The following is a 21,681-nucleotide window of genomic DNA, read 5'->3' as shown; positions in this document are numbered from 1 at the left end:
ATTCTTTGTGGCTTTTCAGTCATCTTCAGGGATAGGCCATTTATGTTCTTCCTTGTCATCCATGTGGTTTGGAGAATTGTTAACGCCACACAAGAACAAGCTCTAGTTTAGATATCGTTATCATGATATTTTATGGCAAGCAGATGGCGACTAGTATAGGGCATGTGTTCTGTATCTCAAAAGCTAGTGCTGATAGGATAAGTCTGGTGCCGTTTTTGGAATCAGTAAGTCTATATAAATATATATAGATCAAATATAACAATTGAGGCAGCAAAAGTTTGCCAGCGTTACGTTGATCTGATCAGCAGTGATGTCTTTCTATGTGTCACTGTAAAAAGGTAATATATACTCCTTTATGAAAGGTATGTGTCTTTTTAGAGAGGCAAATTAGATATATATTTTTAATAAGGTGCCTTTATTTTACTCTCTGGCTAAATACTGTATTATTTCTATTCCTTCCACACAGACCTTTGGAGACAGAGTTCTTTATCCTGCCTCTTGGATTGTTCCTCTCTTTGTGGCTTTTTCCACCATCGGAGCAGCCAACGGGACTTGTTTTACTGCTGGCAGGTAAAACCCTAAATGACCCCATGCGGAACCCCAGTTCAGGTTTCTGCAAGTGAAAATGCCATATAATCCGGATTTTATGACAGTGAAGGGGCCCAAGTGAATCCATTTGTTGTGCACTTTTTCATTTGATCGCACCATTTAACAGCTTCTCTAATTCAATTCCGTCCCTAGGCTTGTCTATGTGGCCGGTCGAGAAGGACACATGCTCAAGGTGCTATCTTACATCAGCATTAAGCGGTTAACTCCAGCCCCTGCTGTCCTATTTTATGTAAGTATGATATCCAAAGTGTTGAAGTCAGATCTTTCTGTATGAAAAGGAGCATGGCTGCAATCTTGCATCAGATACATAAATACAATGTCAAAACGACAATCTCATCTGTCCCCTGAAACCCACCTTAAAACCCACCAGAGTTCTGGGATTTCAGTTGTGGCGATGGTGCTCCTGTCATATGTGTGAACAGGGAATAGTTACAACATTCTAAGTCTATCCTATGGTACAGAGCTTTCTAAACTCTGTGTCCTTTTGATGGTAGCACTTCCTCATGTTCTTTGCACGCCGTGAGCAGTTTTTATGGTGTCATAAATGAAGTTAAATTAATGAGTTGTCAAAGGCTTTCATGGCTGGGATCACAGGGTTGTTGTGTGTTTTCTGGGCTGTATGGCCATGTTCCAGAAGTATTCTCTCCTGACGTTTCACCCACATCTATGGCAGGCATCCTCAGAGGTTGTGAGGTAGTTACCGTATATACTCTAGTATAAGCCGACTCAAATATAAGCCGAGGCACCTAATTTTACCACAAAAACACTGGGAAAACTGACTCCAGTATAAGCCGAGGGTGGTAAATTTCAGAAATAAAAACAGATACCAATAAAATTACATTAATTGAGGCATCAGTAGGTTAAATGTTTTTGAATATTTACATAAAACTCTAATGCAAGATAAGATTGTCCAACTCTGATTAAATCATTATTCTCATCTTCTTCAATGTAAATGTGCTTATGTATCCTTTTAATAATAATAGAGTAAAATAATACATGTAATAATAATAATAATAATAAATATAGAATAAAATAAACGTAATAGTAGCAACAATAATAGAGAAAAATAATAAATGTAATAATACCAATAATAATAGAGAAAAACAATAAATGTACCATGTATTCTCGAGTATAAGCTGACCCAAATATAAGCCAACCAGGACCCTCACCCGAGAATAAGCCGAGGGGGGCTTTTCCAGTCTTAAAAAAAGGTCTGAAAAACTAGGCTTATAATCGAGTATATACAGTAAGTTAAATTAGCCTCCCCTCATTAAGCGGTACCTAGAATTTTGTACTTGCAGACACATTTGCTTTTGAGCTGCATAGGTCAACAGCAAGCTAGGCTATTAACGGTCGGGAACTTTAGCATGATTCGACTGAAGGTCTGGATGGAGATTTCTAATGACATTATCCTTTGAACTATCAATAACATACAGTAGAGTCTCACTTATCCAAGCTAAACGGGCCGGCAGAACCTTGGATAAGTGAATATCTTGAATGAGGAGAGATTAAGGAAAAGCCTATTTTAAACACCAAACTAGATTATGATTTTACAAATTAAGCACCAAAACATCATGTTATACAACAAATTTGACAGGTAGTTCAATACGCAGTAATGTTATGTTGTAATTACTGTGTTTACGAATTTAGCACCAAAATATCACGATATATTGAAAACATTGACTACAATTTTGTATGGTGACCTTTTATGACTGTTTTTTTCGATGCTGATGTTTTATTGTTGTGTAATTTGTTTTATTGTTTTTTTTGCTTCTATATTGCTGTGTCCGGGCAAGGCCCCATGTAAGCCGCCCCGAGTCCCTTTGGGGAGATGGGGCGGGGTATAACAATAAAGTTGTTGTTATTATTATTGACACAACGACGTTGTATGACACAGCAAACAAGATAGACATGCTGGATTTCGTTTCACAAAACCACAAGTTGAACACTTCCCAAGTGTCTAGGACTGTGTGATGTATTTTCGGATGATGCGTGCAGATCCCAGCAGGGTGGCCTTTTGCAGTTGGCAGATCGTAATTTTGTCAATGTCTATTGTTTCCAAATGCCGGCTGAGATCTTTTGGCACGGCACCCAGTGTGCCCATCACCACCGGGACCACCTGCACTGGTTTCTGCCAGAGTCTTTGAAGTTCAGTCTTGAGGTCCTGATAGCGGCTGAGTTTTTCCTGTGTTGTTGTTGTTGTTATTATTATTATTATTATTACAAAAATGCTTTGGATAATCCAGAACCTTGGATAAGCGAGTCTTGGATAAGTGAGACTTTCTTGTGTCCCATCCACTCCACAAATCCCATCTTTTTTCTCTCTTCTAGGGTGCAGTCGGTATTATTTATATCATCCCAGGAGACATCAATACTCTCATCAACTACTTCAGCTTTGCCGTTTGGCTGTTCTATGGCTTAACGATAGCAGGACTGATTGTCATGCGTTTTACTAGGAAAGAGCAAGAGAGGCCTATCCGCGTAAGTCCTGGACAGTGGTGCAATCCTCAATTTAGACGATATCCGTCTGCAAAGAAATTCCAAACATGTTGGTCACATCTGGAGCTTGTTCGGTGTGTGCATCATCCCGAAATCTCTCACCTTGTTGCTCTTCTGTGCCGCAGGTGCCACTTGTCATCCCCATTATTGTGATGCTTGTTGCCGTCGTCCTGGTCCTGGCGCCCATCATCACCGCTCCTGAGCTGCCCTATTTGTACTGCGTCCTGTTTATTTTTAGCGGACTTATCTTTTATGTGCTTTTCATCCACTATAAATTTGGATGGGCCCAAAAAATCTCAAGTGAGTATATGGTTTCATCTTTTTAAAAAAGAATCTGGGACTATTTTTTAAGAAGTGGATGGTTAGAGCAGGCAAACTTTGGTCTGTGTTTTGGACTTCAATTCCCACAATTCCTGGCCTCAGGCCTTTCCTTTTCCCCCTCAGCCGCTTAAGCGGCTGAGGGGGAAAAGAAAGGGGCCTGAGGCCAGGAATTGTGGGAATTGAAGTCCAAAACACAGCCCAAAATTTGCCCACGCCTGGGTTAGAGAATATTATGAGCCTGACTATTATTATTAGAATCAATGTACACATTGGCTCAATTTCCAGTCAAGGGGAAGATTCTCACTTGGAATTATTGCTACAGATAGTCAGCACTGCAATTAAGAAATGTTATTTTTTGCAAAGCGAGGAGTGAGTTTTAAAAATTCTCTAATATAAATATAAACGGATATAGATTTGGAACTTAAAATATTTTTATATGTACTATACAAATAGAAGCCTGTGACCTCTTATTGAAAATATATTGTCTGAGAAATGATTGTGAAAGACTAACAGATGAAAGTATTGCACTGTACGCAACACACACTTGCAATGTATGTATATTTGAATGAATGAAAATAAACATTATATATATATAATGAAAAAGTCTCTAATATTTGAAAACTTCTATCATTTCAGACCCCATTACTATGTATCTTCAGATGCTGCTAGAAGTTGTTCCACCGGAAAGTGATACTACCGAGGAAGACAAAACTTCTCATTTTTAATCCTGCAAATGACTCGGGAGACACGTAACATTGTTTTACTTCCATGGCTCTAATTTTGCGGAAGGATCGGGAGGACTTTTGTGAGGCAGCCAGTGCCCCAAAAAAGCATTCAACCATATTTAAATGTTATTTTGCTGTTACATATTGAGTTTTGCAGCACTTAGAATACAAAGATCGGCCGAGCCGCATTTCAACACAGAAGAGAAAAAACCTGAATATTTCTGTCTGGCTTCAAATACGGAACCCAAAATGGAAAGCGTTCCAACTTCCATAAGTTTGGGCATTTTTCCCCTTTTTTGGCAGTGAACAGAATGGTATTACAGAACCATCTACCAGCGGACAAGCACAGACGCAGAAAGACAACATCTCATGCATTGAGCATATCCTTTAGATTGAGAAGGCCTGAAACTCAAAACAAATGACAGGTGAGCATATGGAAATATCTGCAATTGCAGTTCTCTAGGAGTTGGAAACAAGTAGTGAAATGTGTAAAGGTTTATAGGCTGACTTTCTTGTGGAGTATTTCTTTTATTTGTCTACAAGAAAGCCATAAGGATAAAGTAGGGGTTAGTTTCTATGTACTGAAGCCATTTTACAGGTTCAATAGACTGTAAGTTTGGTTGGTGGTGATCATGGGATCTAAAGGCAAGTCAGCCTGACTTCATCGCCAAGGTGCAGAGAGGAGTTGCAAACATTTCCTTGCCCAAAGAATGCATCCTAATCCTGTTGTTTCTAGCACATGCATGGGCCAACTTCAGCCCTCCCTCCAGGTGTTTTGGACTCCAACTCCCACAATTCGTGTTAGGAATTGTGGGAGTTGAAGTCCAAAACATCTGGAGAGGGGGCCAAAGTTGGCCCATGCTTGATCTAAAGGGCTATAAACTTCCCACAGTGCATTACACCAGTGTGGTCCAACCTTTAGTTACCCGAAGGCCAATCAAACTTTAGTATAGCAATGTGATGGCCAGAGACATTCCAGAAAGAAACTTAAAAACTTAAAGCAGTAAGAAGGATAAACGATTTTTTTTTCCAAATGTTAATTTAAAATATTTTTCCAGTAAGGGCAAGGGCCAACAAAAATGAATTGGCGGGCTGCATATGTCCCGCGGGCCGTAGGTTGGACCACACTGCATTAAGCCATCACCAGCATCTTTTGAATATTTTTCCTGGTTTATACACTCAAGGATTGAATGATATCCCAAGGGTCACCAGTGAAGGAATCTCCTGTCAAAGCACATGGGTCAAACTCAAGGCCCGCAAGCCCTCTTCCAGATACTGGATGACAATTCCTGCACATAATGATCAGAGCTGATGGGAGTTGCAATACAGTGACATCTTGTTTAGTCAGGAAAGTTTGGTCTGAATTTAGATACAGATGCCTGGCTTTGAAATGTCCTTTAGCCTTTCCCCAACCGCCGAGCCACAAGTGCTGTCGGGTGGCCATTTCCATATCCCCAGATTATCAGAAGTGGTGGGAATTGTTATTCAATAACATCTAAGGAACCAAACGGGTTAAAAAGCAAAGAGCAATGCCAACTATATAAATATATATATATAATTGGGCCCTCCATGGATTTTCTGTCTGATTCAAGGGCCCTTTGAAGGCAACCAAATAAAGTTGATGTGGCCTTCCATGCAAATGAATTAGACAGCCCTGAGTCAAAGCATCCCTGAGAGATGTCAATCCTTTTTTATGATTCCTTTTTAAGAGGACATTGGAACATATCAGTGGATATAGCTATATAAAAAAGGAGTATCTGCTCAGGGACAAACATTTAGCAAATGAGCTATAGCAAGTATGGGCAAACTTGGGCTCTCCAGGTGTTTTGGACTTCAACTCCCATCATTCCTAACAGCCTCAGGCCCTTTCCTTTTCCCCCTCAGCCGCTTAAGCGGCTGAGGGGGAAAAGGAAGGGGCCTGAGGCTGTTAGGAATGATGGGAGTTGAAGTCCAAAACATCTGGAGGGCCCAAGTTTGCCCATGCCTGAGTATCGCTGACTCCTGGTGTTTTGTGAATGCCATCAATTTATATATATATATATATATAATACTTTGCATGTAAAGTATAAATAAAGTTTCTAAAAACCACCCAAGGAAGATTGAAGAATGCTTTTTTAATTATCATAATGATTTGCCATAACGGATCAAATGGAAAATGAAATTATAAAGAAAACAACAATTACAATACGGTTTCATTTCATTAGTACACACTCCCAACAGGATTTTGTGAAATAATAATAATCTTTATTTCTATATCTGCCCCATCTCTCTGAAAGGACTCTGGGTGGCTCACAACACGAGTAAACACAATACATAAGATATAGAAAGAAAGAAATTAATAACAAGGAAACTAAGTAACGTAAAACAAAATGGAGAAATGGAACTATAAACAGTAACATTAATGAAACACATTTAAAACACAGTGAAATTGTAACGCCACCTAAATGGTGCTACGAGCCAAATAAGAAAATAGAAATGAGATACTGGCATTGTTTTCTCAAGGCTTAAAATGAAAAGTACTCAGACTTGTACTAAAGAGGTAAACTGACCCTTTGCGATTGTGGGGAAAAAATAGTATAACAGCCCTTTCTTCCTAACATTTGACTGATAGACTATGCTGAATCCAAACATTCAAAGTGGGAGAAGTGTTAAATCAAGCATGGGCCAACTTCAGCCTACTAGCTGTTAGGAATTGTGGGAGTTGGAGTCCAAAACACTTGGCGGAAGGGCTGAAGTTGGCCCAAGCCTGTGATAGATAGTTTGCACAGTTGAAGAAAATAGGCTGACATTCTGTTAGTTAGTCCCAGTTAAAGTAAATCAACCAATTGCTGAACGGATAAGTCAACACATAAATAAACCCCAATTCTTCAATCGGGGTGCACTTAAGGTGTAGAATTAATGCAGACTGATATCACTTGGCTCAAGACTATAGAATTCTGGAAGTGGTACTTTAGTCCATACCAGCATTTTTTGGCAGAGAAGCAAAATACCTTGTAAAACTACAACTGCTATGATGATGTGGTCAGACTGCATTAATTCTACAGTGTAGGTGCACCACTAGCCAGGACTAGCAACCTGACTTAGGGTAAAAGTATTGCAAGATACTCTTCCATCCCCAATACTTCCACGGACTCAAAAGTAGTCTTACAATACATTTTGTATACACATGTCAGGCGGTAGTCTCTATAATTTCCCCATTATTGCAGCCATCTTTGAAAACCATAGAACATCAGTAAATTGCTTTTAAATCGGGGTTGTTTTGTGTTTTCCGGGCTGTATGGCCATATTCCAGAAGTTCCAGAAGTATTCTGGAACATTGCCCGGAAAACACACAACAACCCTGTGATTCCAGCCATGAAAGCCTTCGACAACACATTGCTTTTAAATCACTTAAATGTATATTATGCTGTGAAGCAGCAGTTTAAGTCAGTTTTTATCCAATACTGGTTTAAATTTGAAGAACATTCTTTTACTGTAGGTCAAATGAGAGAAAACTATAACATACGGATGTATCAATATACTAGAAGAAAACAGAACTCTTAAGTTGCTTTAGGCACCCGTCGGTGTCAATTAATGAGAGATAAATTGGAGGATTTTATAACATAACTTGTAGTTCTATCAGTTCTTCATAACTATGGCCCTTTTCTACTATGCAGAGATGCAACAGGAGATTTAGCAAGTTCCTAGATTTGTGTAGCTACTCTGTAGGAGTGAGGAACATGCAAAGGACTACTGATGAGGAGGATAAAGTAACAATTCCATTTACTCCAAGGCCAGGAGTGTCATTGCAATCTTGTGCCAATCCAGGAGAATATGTACATGTTCTGAATGTAATTCACTATCAGCTTCCAATTGTAAGATTTCAAGGGAAGTGAGATTTATTTTTAGTGTTACTTCTCATCTTGCAAGGAGGAGACTGAGACCCCTTCTACACTGCCATATAATCCAGTTCAAAGCAGATAATGTAGATTTTATACAGCTGTGTAGAAGGGGCCTGAGATGTTTAGACTGGCACAACAAATGCATTACACAACTTGAAATCTTTTCTCCAAACAGGTTTCAAACAAATCAAATCTTCTCATTTTCTGAACACAAAAGATTTTCTGCACATACTATATATCTAATATTCCTACCCAACTGAATTAAAAAGAATTGTGAATACAAATCAGTTATGGATGTGTAACTCCAAGCAATTCATTTGAAATTGCGATTGTGAATATCAGCCAATATTAATTAATATATTTACCTACCGAAGGTATTTCCATTACAGTGTGCTGTTACTGCTATTATTCTTAACTAAATACACTTCCTTTTGCCTACATGAAATTAAATCTCAAGGCAACTAGTTGAACGCATTTCCAAATAAACATTTGAAGGATTACAGTTTTATGACATTTGTCAAAGAGCAAATATTTCCAATCGCTTGACTTTTTCAAAATCCTTAACTTTTCCTGATGACTGAAAAGCTGAGATTCTACCACTTACGGGAATGACACCCACTGTTTCAACTGACAAAGTTTAAATGCCCGTTGTAAAATCTAAAATTATCTTTTCATTATGTGAAATACGATATCCAGATCTTCAATTCCAAATCGGGATTAACAAGTCGATGCATCGCTATCTGTCTCGCTTTCATCAAAGGATTCTTGTTCCAGTTCCCATGACATTCTGTAAGCTTTGAACATTCCCTCAGGATCTATGTGTAATGGAAGAAAGAAATACATTGCACACACATTTATAAAAACTCTTCTCTGCACATGTTAACAAAGGTATACGTTTAGAACATTTTGGAACCATACAGCATGGCAAAAGAGGAGCCAGGCCAGTTCTTAATATCCCTATGGGACAGTTTCCACAGGCAGCAACTTGGGGAAATATAGTGCTGGAGAACAAGCCCTAAAAGTTATGCACTCTGCAGGCGTAAATAACCCATTTGTTAAAGTCATGGAGACCACAAAAAAGAAATACAAATAATACATTTGCCCAGTCTGCTGCAGAATATCTTGTCTTGTGAGGGTCAGATGAGGCCTGGGAGTTATTTTGACCCAGTTTTGGGGCCTTGGGTCATGAAAATGGAATGGAAATATTACAAACAATTGGATATAAAAATTGTACAAATATTTAGCAGACTATATGCTCCAGGGTCATATTACTGAAAGGAAAAAAAGTAAATGGATGTCTTACAGTCTTCAACTCGGTCTTGAATTGGAAAGAACTGATAGCCAAAGTGAAGAGAAAAAGAAAATTCAAGGAACTAAGTCAAACCATATCCATGATCCAACAAATAGAATATAAGCAGAAATTGAATCACAACTATTCCCAGAGGGAGGTGTGGTAGGGAAAATAACAGCAACAGCAACAACAACAAAAGCATGCAAAAATACTGTGGGACTTTCAAATCCAGACTGGCAAAGTTTTAGAACACAATACACCAGACCTCATGGTTGTGGAAAAGAAAAAAGTTTGGATTATTGATGTCGCCATACCAGGTGACAGTCAAATTGACAAAAAACAAGAAATACTCAGCCGTTATCAGGACCTCAAAATCGAACTTCAAAGGCTCTGGCATAAACCAGTACAGGTGGTCCTGGTGGTAATTGGTGCACTGAGTGTTGTGCCAAAAAATCTCAGCCGGAATTAGAAAACAATAAAGATTAACAAAATTACGATCTGTCAACTGCAAAAGGCCACCTTACTGGGATCTGCGGGCATCATCCGAAAATACATCACACAGTCCTAAACGCTTTGGAAGTGTTCAACTTGTGATTTTGTGATACAAAATACAGCATATATATCTTGTTTGCTGTGTCATACTGTGTCATTGTGTCAATAATAATAATGAGATAGGTATAAGTAAGAGACTAAAATGGAATTCGAAAATAGTAGAAATTGAGCTATACCAGAAGACTACGTAATCTCTATTCCTTGTACAGGTTGATTTGGTTTCTTTAATACTTCTGTAATATAATGGTGACAGTTATACTCTACTTATGCAATCAAATTAAAAAATGAAATACAAAGAAACCATCCTGCTGTGGAAATAAATCTTTTGGGCTGAAAATGTTCCAGAAGAGGTCCCAAAGAGCGCAAAAATGCCCTGCAGTCCCTAAAGGGCCTTTTGGGCAAAAGGGTTTTTATTTTTAGAATGTGAAGCTTCAGGGCCCCTTGTTTCAAGTCCTCTCGCCTGTTATAAAGCAAAAGAGAGAAGTGCTTCATTTCTTGATAACCGCCACTGAATAACGTATGCATGAAATGTAGTGATCACTTACCAGAAATAGGGAAACCACTTTCTTCAGAATCGTCTTCCAGGTAATCGAAATCAAAAGACACATGTGGGTTCTGTTGATGAATACACAACTTCAGTATACAGTGCCATTTTCCAAAAGTCCTGTAAACACCTCTTGAGTTTAATACCAACCTTCTGTTTCAGCAAACGACACCAAGATCCCTTCTTCTCCTTTGCAAGGCTAACAACCACCTCATTGCCTCGAAGGACACATCTGGATTTTTCCTCAACAATGTTTTCTTGCAGTTCCAGATCAGCCAAATAAAACTTGCCTTCCGCAGAACCACTAAACAGGTTGACCATTATTAGCTTATCACAGAGAGATAAAAATCACAATCTAAATTTATACTAATGTGTTTTTCCTTACCTGAACATTATCCTCTGTGTAAAAAACTTGCAGTCGTGATTAGTGATGTTTTGCACTTTTATCTTCAGAACAACCACATCTTCTTTTTCAAACCACTTTATTGCTGGATGCAAGCTGGATTTTTAAAAAAAAATAATAGTTACATCTCTTGTGATTTTAAAATACAATGGAGGCTTATTTTAATAACCTCTCAGAGTTCCGAGTTCCTTAACAGTTCAATGTCCTTAAATGCAGAGAATCAGAATTCCTTCCAACTCTGTAATCCTGAGACTTCCGTAAGAAGCCATCAAGTTATATCTGAGAGAACATTTCTACAAAACCTGACAGTAACAGATGATTACAAGGAACCTGCCAATAAAATGGTCTTTATGCCTTATTTTAACCAGGAATTGGTACTAAATGAAATCCCCAATAGGCTGACTCCAGCTTTGTGAATCTCCCTCCCTCATACAGAGATATATTTCTGAAATAATATAGAATTGGCATTTGGCTAAAGAAGAACAAAACTGAAAAGAAATTAAGATTTTTCTAAGCCTTAAGATGGTGCATGTTACATATATAATATTTTATTTATGTGATGCATTAAGAACAAAGAAATAAAATCCAAATACCATGCATCAGCAGGTTGGAGAGAGTGATGTCCTTCCTCCCGTTGAACCATTCCATCTAAATTAAGGAATACAAAAAATTAAGAAGAAATAAAAATAGAATAAACCTTACCAGGAAAAAATTGATTCTATTATAGCAAAGGCCTTTTATAGAGGAACTACTATCCTCTCATACAGCAGTTACTAGAAACCAGGGTTATATACAGCCTAGTTTTTACAAGCAAGAATATATAATTATATCCATATAACATTTCTTTTATTATATAAATATAACTTTTGTTTCTATATTTTTTGAATAAGCTATCTGTGTTTAGAGGTAAAGACATACAATAATACAGTTCAGTGATAGCTAAACGGCTGCAGTTTTAGACAAAGTAAGGTAACAATTAAAATGTATTCTATTAGCTCTTTATATGAATCCTTCCTGATTATGATTGGATTTGTTTTGATTTTATATCCTATCTTTCACAATAACACTCTTCCCAAGGCAGCTTACTTACTACAGTGGTTTGGCAAAGTTACTTGAGAATCGCTCTCCTTGATAATAGCAGCATCTTTCTCTTTTGTATTCTGTACACTGGGCAGGACCGGTTCCTCAGTGGTCTGTGAGTTGGGAGTAGTCTGGTCAAAGATGCTGAGTGAAGCCCATGTGGCCTGCTCACTGGTTTCACCTTTCAGAGGACCGTTTCTGCAAAAGGAAGGAGGGAAGCAGCACAGTGGGCTTTGTAGAATATAGGCTTCTCATCTTGTTCCTTGGAAACTAAATGTGTTTCTCTGCCCAGCAGAAGGACAGGTTATAACTGGGTCTTGCACACGTGCCAATCCATCTATAGAATGTTCCAGAGCTGAGCAGTGACGGTCCTGTAAAAAGTAAGGACCCTGCAAATATCCAGGGCGCAGACAGAAGGACTGCATCTTGGTGAAGAGTAATTGTTGGTGGAAAAGCCAGGTCAAGACAGAGGACCATCTTGTCACTATGAAAGGTCGCATAAGGAGAGAGTTCAAATGATGGAGTTTGCTGAATCACCGTGTGCGATGAGCACGACGAGGAATATGGTCTTGAGAGTCAGGAGACATATTTATATAGGCCATGAACTTGGAGTGTTCCCTTACCATGCAAGAGATTTGCTGAATAGAAATCAGGGTGACCTGAGAATAAAGTATCAAGTCCCCATACAGTGATGAAGTCAGATGGTTTGGTTGCCTGGATAGAAGCTGGTTATCTTGGGAGTTATCTACTAAGGAGAGTCAAAGTCCGCAGACTGTTCTGCCAAGGATTGGTCTAATTCGGGTCATAAAACTGGGGGAATCCCTGGGACCCATTGGCCTTTGGTATAAGTCTGTTGGGTTTTTTAAATCGTGTCAGAAGCAACTTGGGAGCATACTGCAAAGCGCTTCTGGTGTGAGAGATTTGGCCATCTACAGAGACGATGCCCAGGGGACGCCTGGATGTGTTACCATCCTGCTGGGAGGGTTCTCTCATACTCCTGCAAGCTAGAGCTGACAGACAGGAGCTCACCCCATCTCGAGGATTCAAACTGGCAACCTTCAGGTCAGCAGTTCAGCCAAGGGCTTAACCCATTGCACCACCGAGGCTCCTAGTCAGTTGGTTGAGCAAAAGTAAAGGCCTGGATGAATTCAATCAATATGTCAGTATCAGAATTAGCAATGACGCTGAATGAGGGACCATGGGATTTCTTTATCTTACTTGTGACAAAAGGACAAACTTTTCCAGCATCAGAGAAAATGTGAGCATCTTGGGCCTATCCTGAGATGTTTGCGACAGTAAAGGCAGAGCTGACCAGGCTTTGGTCTCTGGAGACTGCATGCATCTTGACGAAAGTTGAGGGATTTTTGAGGATTGATGTCACCGATTGCTGTTTGCTGAAGCAGTGTGAAGCAGTCAGTTCTTTGCTGCTCTATCAGCAGCTTTGAGAGAGCTTAGAAATCCAATTTGTTAGAGGCCAGCTCATGAAGCCACTATAGATAAGAGCAGGAATTTGACCAGTGATCTTCCCTGAGACACAAAAGGCAGCCAACATGCATGCCAACAAGGGAATATTTCCCCCACACAAGGTGAAGAACTTGAAGGCCTTTGAGGCCATCCAAAAAGATGGGAAGAAAACATCAGTGAAGCTGGTGATCACAGGGAAAGGAGATTTAAAAACAAAAGTTAAAGAAGATTGAAGTCAATTGGGCATTGGACAAAAAAGGAATTGGAAAGAACTAACTTTTGACACCATAGACCATGCTTCCCAGGGGGATGGTGCAACTGTCAGAAAGTTGCTCTGGAACATTCTGTAGGTGGATCTGTGCAATGATGTAAGGCACAGAGACCACAAAAAAGAAAGCAAATATAGGCTCAAATATCACACCAATCTCAAATTAAGACCTCCCCACTCATCCCAGCATAGGCATATATATGCCCATTGTAGGATGGAGACCTTTAGGTTCCTCATGCCTTGTGTAATTTCTGCACATGTATGCCACTAACTGGACTATTAGACCAGAAAAAAACAAGAAAAGAATGGTGAACAATTGCTTAATTTCAAGTGCACTCCAATCCTAACCAGTTGCAAAGTTTACAGAACCAAAACATCATTCATTCAAAAAAAATAAGAATACAAGGCCATCCCCTTACAATGCAGGCATGTCTTTTTTCTCAAAGGCTATTTCTGCTTCTCTAAACAACCTCTGGAGTTCACATATGTGCTCAGGATTATCGACTCCAAAACCGGTAGCTAGGATTTCAGAGCGAATATTGTATTCATTTATATATGTTTTCAGATCTGGAAGTTTGGTGACTCGAACCTAGAAATAAAGTTTTGTTATCAGTTACATTTGTTTTAACACCAGTGGTAACTACCACTACTCTGTTTTATCATATTGTTACTTCCCTCCATCTTGTTCATCACCCTATGACCATAACAATGAACTGAACTGGCTTATCAGCTCACAATTCAATAATAAAAATGTGAGTTTTAAATGCATCTTAAAAACCGAACTATAAATTGCAGAAAGCATTTTTGTGCATATGATGATCTTTTCTCAAATGAGAATTTCAAGTACAGTAATGGCGTGATTATAATTATTATGTCCCAGGTAGAGACCTGATGTTGCAGACACAAAGCCAGAGACAACTGATTTTACTGTTAGTCAGATATAACAAGGAAGCTAGAAGAAATTGCATTATGAATTTCTACATTGTATTTGGAAGAAAATTACAGTAGATGGAACATTTAATAAGTTATCTTTAGTCCTCATTATGGAGAAAAGAAGTCAAAGATGAGGGGGGGAAAACAATCAAGGAAGTTGAATTACATACCACTGGATCCACCCAAATCGTATTGTTTAGAGTATGTACTATTTTTGCTTCATGTAGTTGTCCTTTGATCTTGTGGTTTATGTATCTATTCACCTAATCCAAAACAGCAACAACACGATTTTCAGAGGACAAGAGGATATCTCACACTTGTATAACTTGTATGCCAGTTTCCAAGTTAGCAGCTGCAAATCCACCGCAAATTTGAAAGAAACTGTATGAACATGTAATAATATGGCACAATTATGGTAGCAATCCCAGCTAAATTAGGAAAAAATGCCCGTTTCTACATCACACTGCCTTGCAATGAACTTGGAGTTCTTTTATTATTGCTCAAAAGTAATGCTGCCCTCTTCTTTAGTTCCAAGTTGCTGTGAGTTTTCCGGGCTGTATGGCCATGTTCCAGAAACATTCTCTCCCGAAGTTTTGCCCACATCTATAGGAGGCATCCAAAATACGGAAATATTCTATTACTTAGAACAATTTCAACCAATTTTTTTTCTGGTTAATGGTAGCTGAGTGATGAAATCAGGGTCTTAGAGTTGATGTCATTGTTTTGGATCTGACTACAAAGGCTTTTTGATGCTACTTATTTGCAACAAAGTACATGTGAGTTTTAATGTTTTTCAGTGCCTTGGGCGGCAGTGGCTTTGGGGGCTGCAGAGGAAGAAGGAGTAGAATGCCAACGTATGCATATGTAAGGGAAATGTTTGCAAATGATTCATTGGCCCAGAAAAAAAAGAATATGAACAAGAGTAGACTTGCCTTTGGGTTCCACTCTGCTTCATTATCAATGGGTTTCACACGGCAGACAATGAATTCCACCGCTTGAGGAGGCAACACCTGAAAATGCTCCGGTAAAGAAAGCAACTGATAATTTTGAACTTGGCCAGTTCTGCCTTCATCTATATACTTGACATGAATACTATAAAACACACATTTCCCTTCTTTGGGTGCAATTTGTAACACCTGAACCCTGTAAGAAAAGAAATGGGAAAACTGCAGTCACTAAAACTAAACAGATAGCTCTGTAAGTTTTTTGTTGAACAATTTCTTTCTAAGAGTTCCTAAACATGTGCAATCTCCCCTCCACATCTCTCTCTGCTAAGCGGCCAAAGACAGGTGGCAGTTCACAAATTGATGCCTGAGGTCTAGAGTAACGATCCTTTTGTGTACCTTAGGCTGCATATCATGGAGCTGCACAATTTTGGAGTTTGTTTCCAAAAGGTACCAAATAAAATTGAAAAATACGTTATAGGTGACAGCACATTGCTGGCTAGGAGTAGAATATTATGTACAGATCAAAATGTATCAAATATCATTGTTAAATGGCTTGGAAAATTGCATTTTATAACAAAAGAATGCATATCCTTAAAATATGATTTTTTCCGATTTCTGTAAAAGTTGTTCAGATGGATTTGGTACCTTTTGGAAACAAGTTCCACAATTATCTCCAGCTTCTATTGAATAATGTCCATGATAACAGACCAGAGAGGCCAAGATCAATCTCAAACTCATAGACCAGGTTAGACAAAGGCAGGGTCAGTGAGGCAGAGCCTGTGCACAGCTTCTTCCATGGCCTCTGACTGGCCATAGGAGTGTGTGTCTAGGCAAAATATCAGCTTGGCCTTTGGGAAAGGAATCATGGCAATGGTTTTGAATCAGAGACTGGTTGGCCATCTATCAGGAGGATTTGATTGTGTGATCCTCCATGCCAGGTGGTCAGACTGGGTGGCCCTTGTGGTTTCTTCCAACTCTGATCCTATTCCTCTCTGACTGCAACAGCTACAGGTGAGTTGGCAAAGCTGCATTGGGGATAACCTGGATGCCCCTGTAATACTGGCTCAAAGCGGTTGCAATGGAGAAATCAAGAATTCATTTGTGTGAGGCCCATAAAGGTACTACTACACTTAAGCAACTATGTTTTAGGCCAGCAAAAGTCAACCCCCTTGTTCTAGCCATCAATCACAGTGCAAATCTATTCTGAAATATGTATTTGTGTGTCTCTGTGTGCGTATATTTTAAAGTTATTTCAAGATCAAGCACTAACCTATGAATATAATTTTTCTCATGTACTCCATATAAGGCAAGCTTTTCCACCAAACTAACAGAGATGCAATTACTGGATTTCTTATAATATTGATGCATCTCTTTTTCTAGAGCAGTATATTGATCCTTTGTTTTATCTACTATGCGGCCGAAGTAGTTTGTAGCATCCACGATAAACAGAGGCAGGATCTGAAAGAGCAGAAATAAGGAGCCGCATGCTTAAAGACAGGCAATGGAAGATTTCCACTGGATTTAAATGAAAACACACCTCCCCCCCCCCCCCCCCCCGATATTAAGAATTCATGAACCCTGTGAGCAAAATGTTAGCTGTGGCCTGCACATGGCTCCCATGGTCATTGCTATGGCCCTCATTGACCTCCCAGGGGCCAATCACATAGGCCTTTTGGCTACACTATTGTTCCTTATGTTTTTAAAGAGACTGCAAAGACCCTTTTTCTAAAACAAGAAGTACACAGAAAGTGGCTTCCCGTACTTTCCTGTTGCTGGAAAAGGCTTCTTCAATGTAAACAAAGCACAAGCAAACTTCGGCCCTCCAGGTGTTTTGGACTTCAACTCCCACCGGCTGTTAGGAATTGTAGGAGTTGAAATCCAAAACAGCCGAAGGGAGGGCTGAAGTTGGCCCAGGCTTGATGTAGAACAATGAAGTGTGGGATCCAAATTAAAAGGGAAAAAGAACAGCATGGAAAAGGGGACCTTGATCTTTCAAGGCTTATCTCCCTGAATTGTTTTCAGTTGGTAAAATCAGCTCATTTCCAATATCAACATCCCAAAGTCTGGGGAGGACAATGGGACTCGGCTTTTCTCACTTGCAAAACCTGCTTTAAACCAGACCTTTCCACCTCCTTCTTTCTATCCAACTGTACAGTCCCCATTGTATGAACACAGAGTTTTCGGATAAAGTATTTTTTGTCACATCGGATGAAATTATCTCAAAGACTCAGTGACTTATTTTTTTTTAAAAAATCAGTGTTGTGGCTAAGTGGATTTCTCTGTCCGCAATTAAGAAGCAACAATGAAACTCTTTCATTAACTCACAGTTACGTTTCCAGCTGTTGGCTGAGTGCTATTTCTCTCTCCTTTGGGGAAATCTACTTGTAAACTAATTCGATGTCTATCAGGGCAGCGTTTTTTATCCCTGCAGATTTAGAAAGGAGAATGAAGTACAGTACTCACTTATCCAACATTCTGGATTATCCAATGCATTTTTGTAGTCAATGTTTTCAATGCATCGTGATATTTTGGTGCTAAATTTGTAAATACAGTAATTACTACATAGCATTACTGCGTATTGATCTACTTTTTCTGTCAAATTTGTTGTATAACATGATGTTTTGGTGCTTAAGTTGTAAAATCATAACCTAATTTGATGTTTAATAGGCTTTTCCTTAATCACTCCTTATTATCCAACATATTCGCTTATCCAATGTTCTGCCGGCCCGCTTATGTTGGATAAGTGAGACTCTACTGTAGTTTAAAATAATTAATTGACAGTTTTGCACACAGGCTTTAAAGAGTTAATGTTGGCAAGGAACAAAAAACCATGTAATGTTTAGGTGATAAGTCGTCATGATATCCATAATATCAAATACAAATGCCACAAAACCTATTTTCAAACTATGCACTTGTTTGCTATGATTATTTGAACTCATTTAAGTCTCCCATGATTCTACAAATTATCCAAACACACACTGTATTTCTGCACGATTCACTAGGACAGGCATTTAATAAGTTACTGCTGGTATTTGCTACTTTCAAATCAAGGCATATTCACAATTATAACAAAACACAGGTGATGATTCCTCAGAAGGTGGTCAATCTCAGGATTTTTTTTCGTGTCAGGAGCGACTTGAAAAACTGCAAGTCACTTCTGGTGTGAGAGAATTGGCCGTCTGCAAGGACGTTGCCCAGGGGACGCCCAGATGTTTTGATGTTTTTATCATCCTTGTGGGAGGCTTCTCTCATGTCCCCGCATGGAGCTGGAGCTGATAGAGGGAGCTCATCCACGCTCTCCCCGGGTGGGATTCAAACCTGGCAGCTTGCAGATCAGCAACCTAATCTTCAAGTCAATCCACTACGCCACCTGGGGGCTCCAATCTCAGGATGAAACCACATGAGCATTTCAGAGCTTTACAAATCACCCTCCATTTCAGGACTACTATGGGCGACAAGCATCATTTACTTTTGACATTTCATAAATAATCTTAGTATTTTATAACTCAATAAAGCATCACGTAACAGGGCAGCTAGATTTAATAGAACTTCAGAATGTTCTTACTTGCAAAAGCCGTACACTTTCAGGTAGCGACAAAAAGGCTTCCCACTCTTACAATTTTCTTTGGCATCCAGCACTCCAGATGTAAAGTCATGTAATTCAGGTGGAATGTTGGCTTCTGTACGTTTTAAGTAATCTAATACACCAACAGTATGCCATGCACTATTTTCTGTCAACAACAATATGGATTTGGCCTTTGGTTGCTCTTTTGCTAGAGGTGAAACCTTCAGAGGAGGAAGAAAACAAAATCCACCATGAAGGCTCTTTTTCTACAGTTGTGGGGAGGGAATATTCATGCTAATCCTGGCTTCTTCCTTTTACCCGTCAGTCATCCTTACCACTCTATGGAGGACAGACTCTGGGAGAATTCCAGGGCTATGGAAGCGGGTACTGAGGTAAATGACTGAAGTAAATGATCAATGCAATAAAATGACATTAGAGACACCCCATGCTTTTTTCTCTCCTAGAAAATGAGTAGTCTGGGAAAATTTTGGAAAATGCAATGACATAAAACTTCAGTTACTATCAGGGGCAATGAGAAAACGCTCTTGACAGTGATGCGGAGATTTTTGGTACTGCAGGAGAAGAAGTGAAGAGCACAGTAATGGATTCACTAAGAGGTTCAATAAAGTAGGAGAAGTGAACCCATCAATAGCTTTTCAGGATGGGACTCTGCAATGATAAACTAGGATTTATACAGACCTTTTCCATAGAGGTTTGGAAATGATCAGACATGCAGTATAAGCGTGCACCAAAGATTCTTGGAGATGTAGGAAAACTGAAATGAATGACACACGTTGCATCTGTAACTCCTAAGGCTGGCATGCAGTCATCAGTTAAAACTGGAAAGAGTATCAGAAAATGTATCACACAAAAACAAATAATATGTGTATCACCTATAATAACTATTATCCAAGAAGTGCAACAAATACTCATCGTTAATTATCTTGTGATCTCAGACATACAGTAGTGAAATTAAAAGTCACTATGATATTGATAATGACTAAACAACAAACACACAAAAACCTCACTTACCCAATACAGCATGTGTGCCAGAGCCAAACCTTTTGTTCCACTGCTCTACAACATGATCAAGTTGAAATCCATTTTTTGAATGCATTTTCAAGCAAAATACTGACATGCTCTCTACTGCCTGATTACAAAGATAAAAATCATTGAGCCACTTTGAGTCTCCTTTGTGGCGAGAAAAACATAATAATGATGTTGACTAAAAAAAGTTACAATTTCTTAAGAATGCTGGTGCAGATAAGGAGCTTTCAAAACAACAACAACATCATATTGCTACTATATTCAGTAATAAAAGCTTGGGTTTCTCAACAATCCAACATAAATAATTTAATTTATCTTCGAAATGAAACTAAACGAGAGACATAATTTCAAGTGATAACGTATGAACAACTTTTAGTTAGATTTTCTTTACTATTGGACATTTTTTTAGAAGCAAATGCATTCTGAAAAACAATCTGTTCAGTTAGTAAATTGTGTATTTTGGAGAAGATACACCCAATTACAAGCAAGTTTGGGATACAATTTGAAAATAAATTATTAATAACACAGAGAAATTAAACACAAGAACACTGATGTTCGTATTGAAAAATAATGACAGGGAGGCATTACGCAAAAGATATGCTGTTAGAACTCCAATAATATAGCTGAGAAAGCCTGTTTTTTGAGAGAAGACAAAATTACCTTGCAAATATTATCTGTTTCTTCCACAGAACTGGTGAAAATCAATGTCTTCTGAGCATTATGAGGAGTGAAATCCAGTGTTTGAAGTAAAATGGAGATTCTGTTACATTCAAGGGAAACCTGTACCACCTAGAAAAATGCACAATGCAAAATGATCAGCTCTTGGCTTAAGTAATTCTTATCCTAGAAAAAACTGTTTTTATTTTTGCTTCTTTCATTGTGAAATATTTACTGTATTTAATTGCATAATATACTAGTTACACTTTCCCCCTTTTTTCATTAAAAAGGGGGGCAAGACTATTATGTGAGGGAAAAAAATCTGCCTTTGGATCTCTGTTTTCTGTGGTTGTTTTTTTTTAAAAAAAATAAAACACCAAAAGGGGAGGAGGATGAGGGGTGATCCAGCCTGAAAACAAACAGCTCTGTTTCTTTTTGGGTTACTGTGAGTTTTCCGGGCTGTATGGCCATGTTCCAGAAACATTCCCTTCTGACGTTTCTGTTTCTGTTTATTCTATACATCCCCAAAGTAAGCACATTTAATATCAATGAGCTATATAAAAATCCAAATTAATTTACCTGCTGTATATTCCCATATATTGCGGCTTCTTCCAAGGATGTGATCACAACATATGGATCATTCATGAACTCTTTAGTTAAATATTCCAGTTTTTTGGTCCAGCGACTTCCAATAGCAACAATTTGCTGGGGCACATACTCCTTCACTTCATCATTCAGGCTTCTTTTGTAATGTTCTAAAATATTAAATACCTATAAAAATGGAATTAACCAGCATTTTTACTTTTTACATTGCTCAGGTGGTGAATACTCTAGGTTGAAATTACACAGATATGAATGGCAACTAAAGCAACATCTTGCTAGGTAATCGCTGTTT

The 21,681-nt window shown here is 38.7% G+C and overlaps 2 protein-coding genes across 10 annotated transcripts in view; one reads left to right on the top strand and one right to left on the bottom strand.

Moving 5' to 3' along the window:
- Window positions 1-18,426, top strand: part of slc7a9 (solute carrier family 7 member 9) — a 39,030-nt gene extending 20,604 nt beyond the window's left edge. For 3 of the 6 annotated variants that reach the window (XM_062961925.1, XM_062961924.1, XM_062961927.1), the window contains 5 exons: window positions 467-570; window positions 742-838; window positions 2,941-3,090; window positions 3,234-3,408; window positions 4,066-6,242. In XM_062961925.1, the coding sequence (XP_062817995.1) occupies window positions 467-570; window positions 742-838; window positions 2,941-3,090; window positions 3,234-3,408; window positions 4,066-4,154 (615 nt within the window). In that variant the 3' untranslated portion in view covers window positions 4,155-6,242. Of the gene's footprint in view, window positions 1-466; window positions 571-741; window positions 839-2,940; window positions 3,091-3,233; window positions 3,409-4,065; window positions 6,243-8,731; window positions 8,865-15,367 lie in introns of those variants that run through there. The other 3 variants (XR_010000626.1, XR_010000625.1, XM_062961926.1) reach the window with 3 other exon arrangements.
- tdrd12 (tudor domain containing 12) overlaps window positions 6,249-21,681 on the bottom strand; it is a 31,650-nt gene continuing 16,217 nt past the window's right edge. For all 4 annotated transcript variants that reach the window (XM_062961916.1, XM_062961917.1, XM_062961918.1 and 1 more), the window contains 16 exons: window positions 21,366-21,557; window positions 20,790-20,918; window positions 20,115-20,232; window positions 19,782-19,921; window positions 19,083-19,303; window positions 17,843-17,942; window positions 16,788-16,975; window positions 15,503-15,713; window positions 14,741-14,833; window positions 14,057-14,226; window positions 11,916-12,103; window positions 11,419-11,473; window positions 10,808-10,921; window positions 10,573-10,726; window positions 10,424-10,493; window positions 6,249-8,850 (listed from right to left, as the gene is read on the bottom strand). In XM_062961916.1, the coding sequence (XP_062817986.1) occupies window positions 8,753-8,850; window positions 10,424-10,493; window positions 10,573-10,726; window positions 10,808-10,921; window positions 11,419-11,473; window positions 11,916-12,103; window positions 14,057-14,226; window positions 14,741-14,833; window positions 15,503-15,713; window positions 16,788-16,975; window positions 17,843-17,942; window positions 19,083-19,303; window positions 19,782-19,921; window positions 20,115-20,232; window positions 20,790-20,918; window positions 21,366-21,557 (2,241 nt within the window). In that variant the 3' untranslated portion in view covers window positions 6,249-8,752. The remainder of the gene's footprint in view (window positions 8,851-10,423; window positions 10,494-10,572; window positions 10,727-10,807; window positions 10,922-11,418; window positions 11,474-11,915; window positions 12,104-14,056; window positions 14,227-14,740; window positions 14,834-15,502; window positions 15,714-16,787; window positions 16,976-17,842; window positions 17,943-19,082; window positions 19,304-19,781; window positions 19,922-20,114; window positions 20,233-20,789; window positions 20,919-21,365; window positions 21,558-21,681) is intronic.

The sequence above is a fragment of the Anolis carolinensis genome, unplaced genomic scaffold, assembly GCF_035594765.1.
Source record: "Anolis carolinensis isolate JA03-04 unplaced genomic scaffold, rAnoCar3.1.pri scaffold_9, whole genome shotgun sequence".
Classification (NCBI taxonomy): Eukaryota; Metazoa; Chordata; class Lepidosauria; order Squamata; family Dactyloidae; genus Anolis; species Anolis carolinensis.
This window is presented reverse-complemented; position numbering and strand designations above follow the sequence as displayed.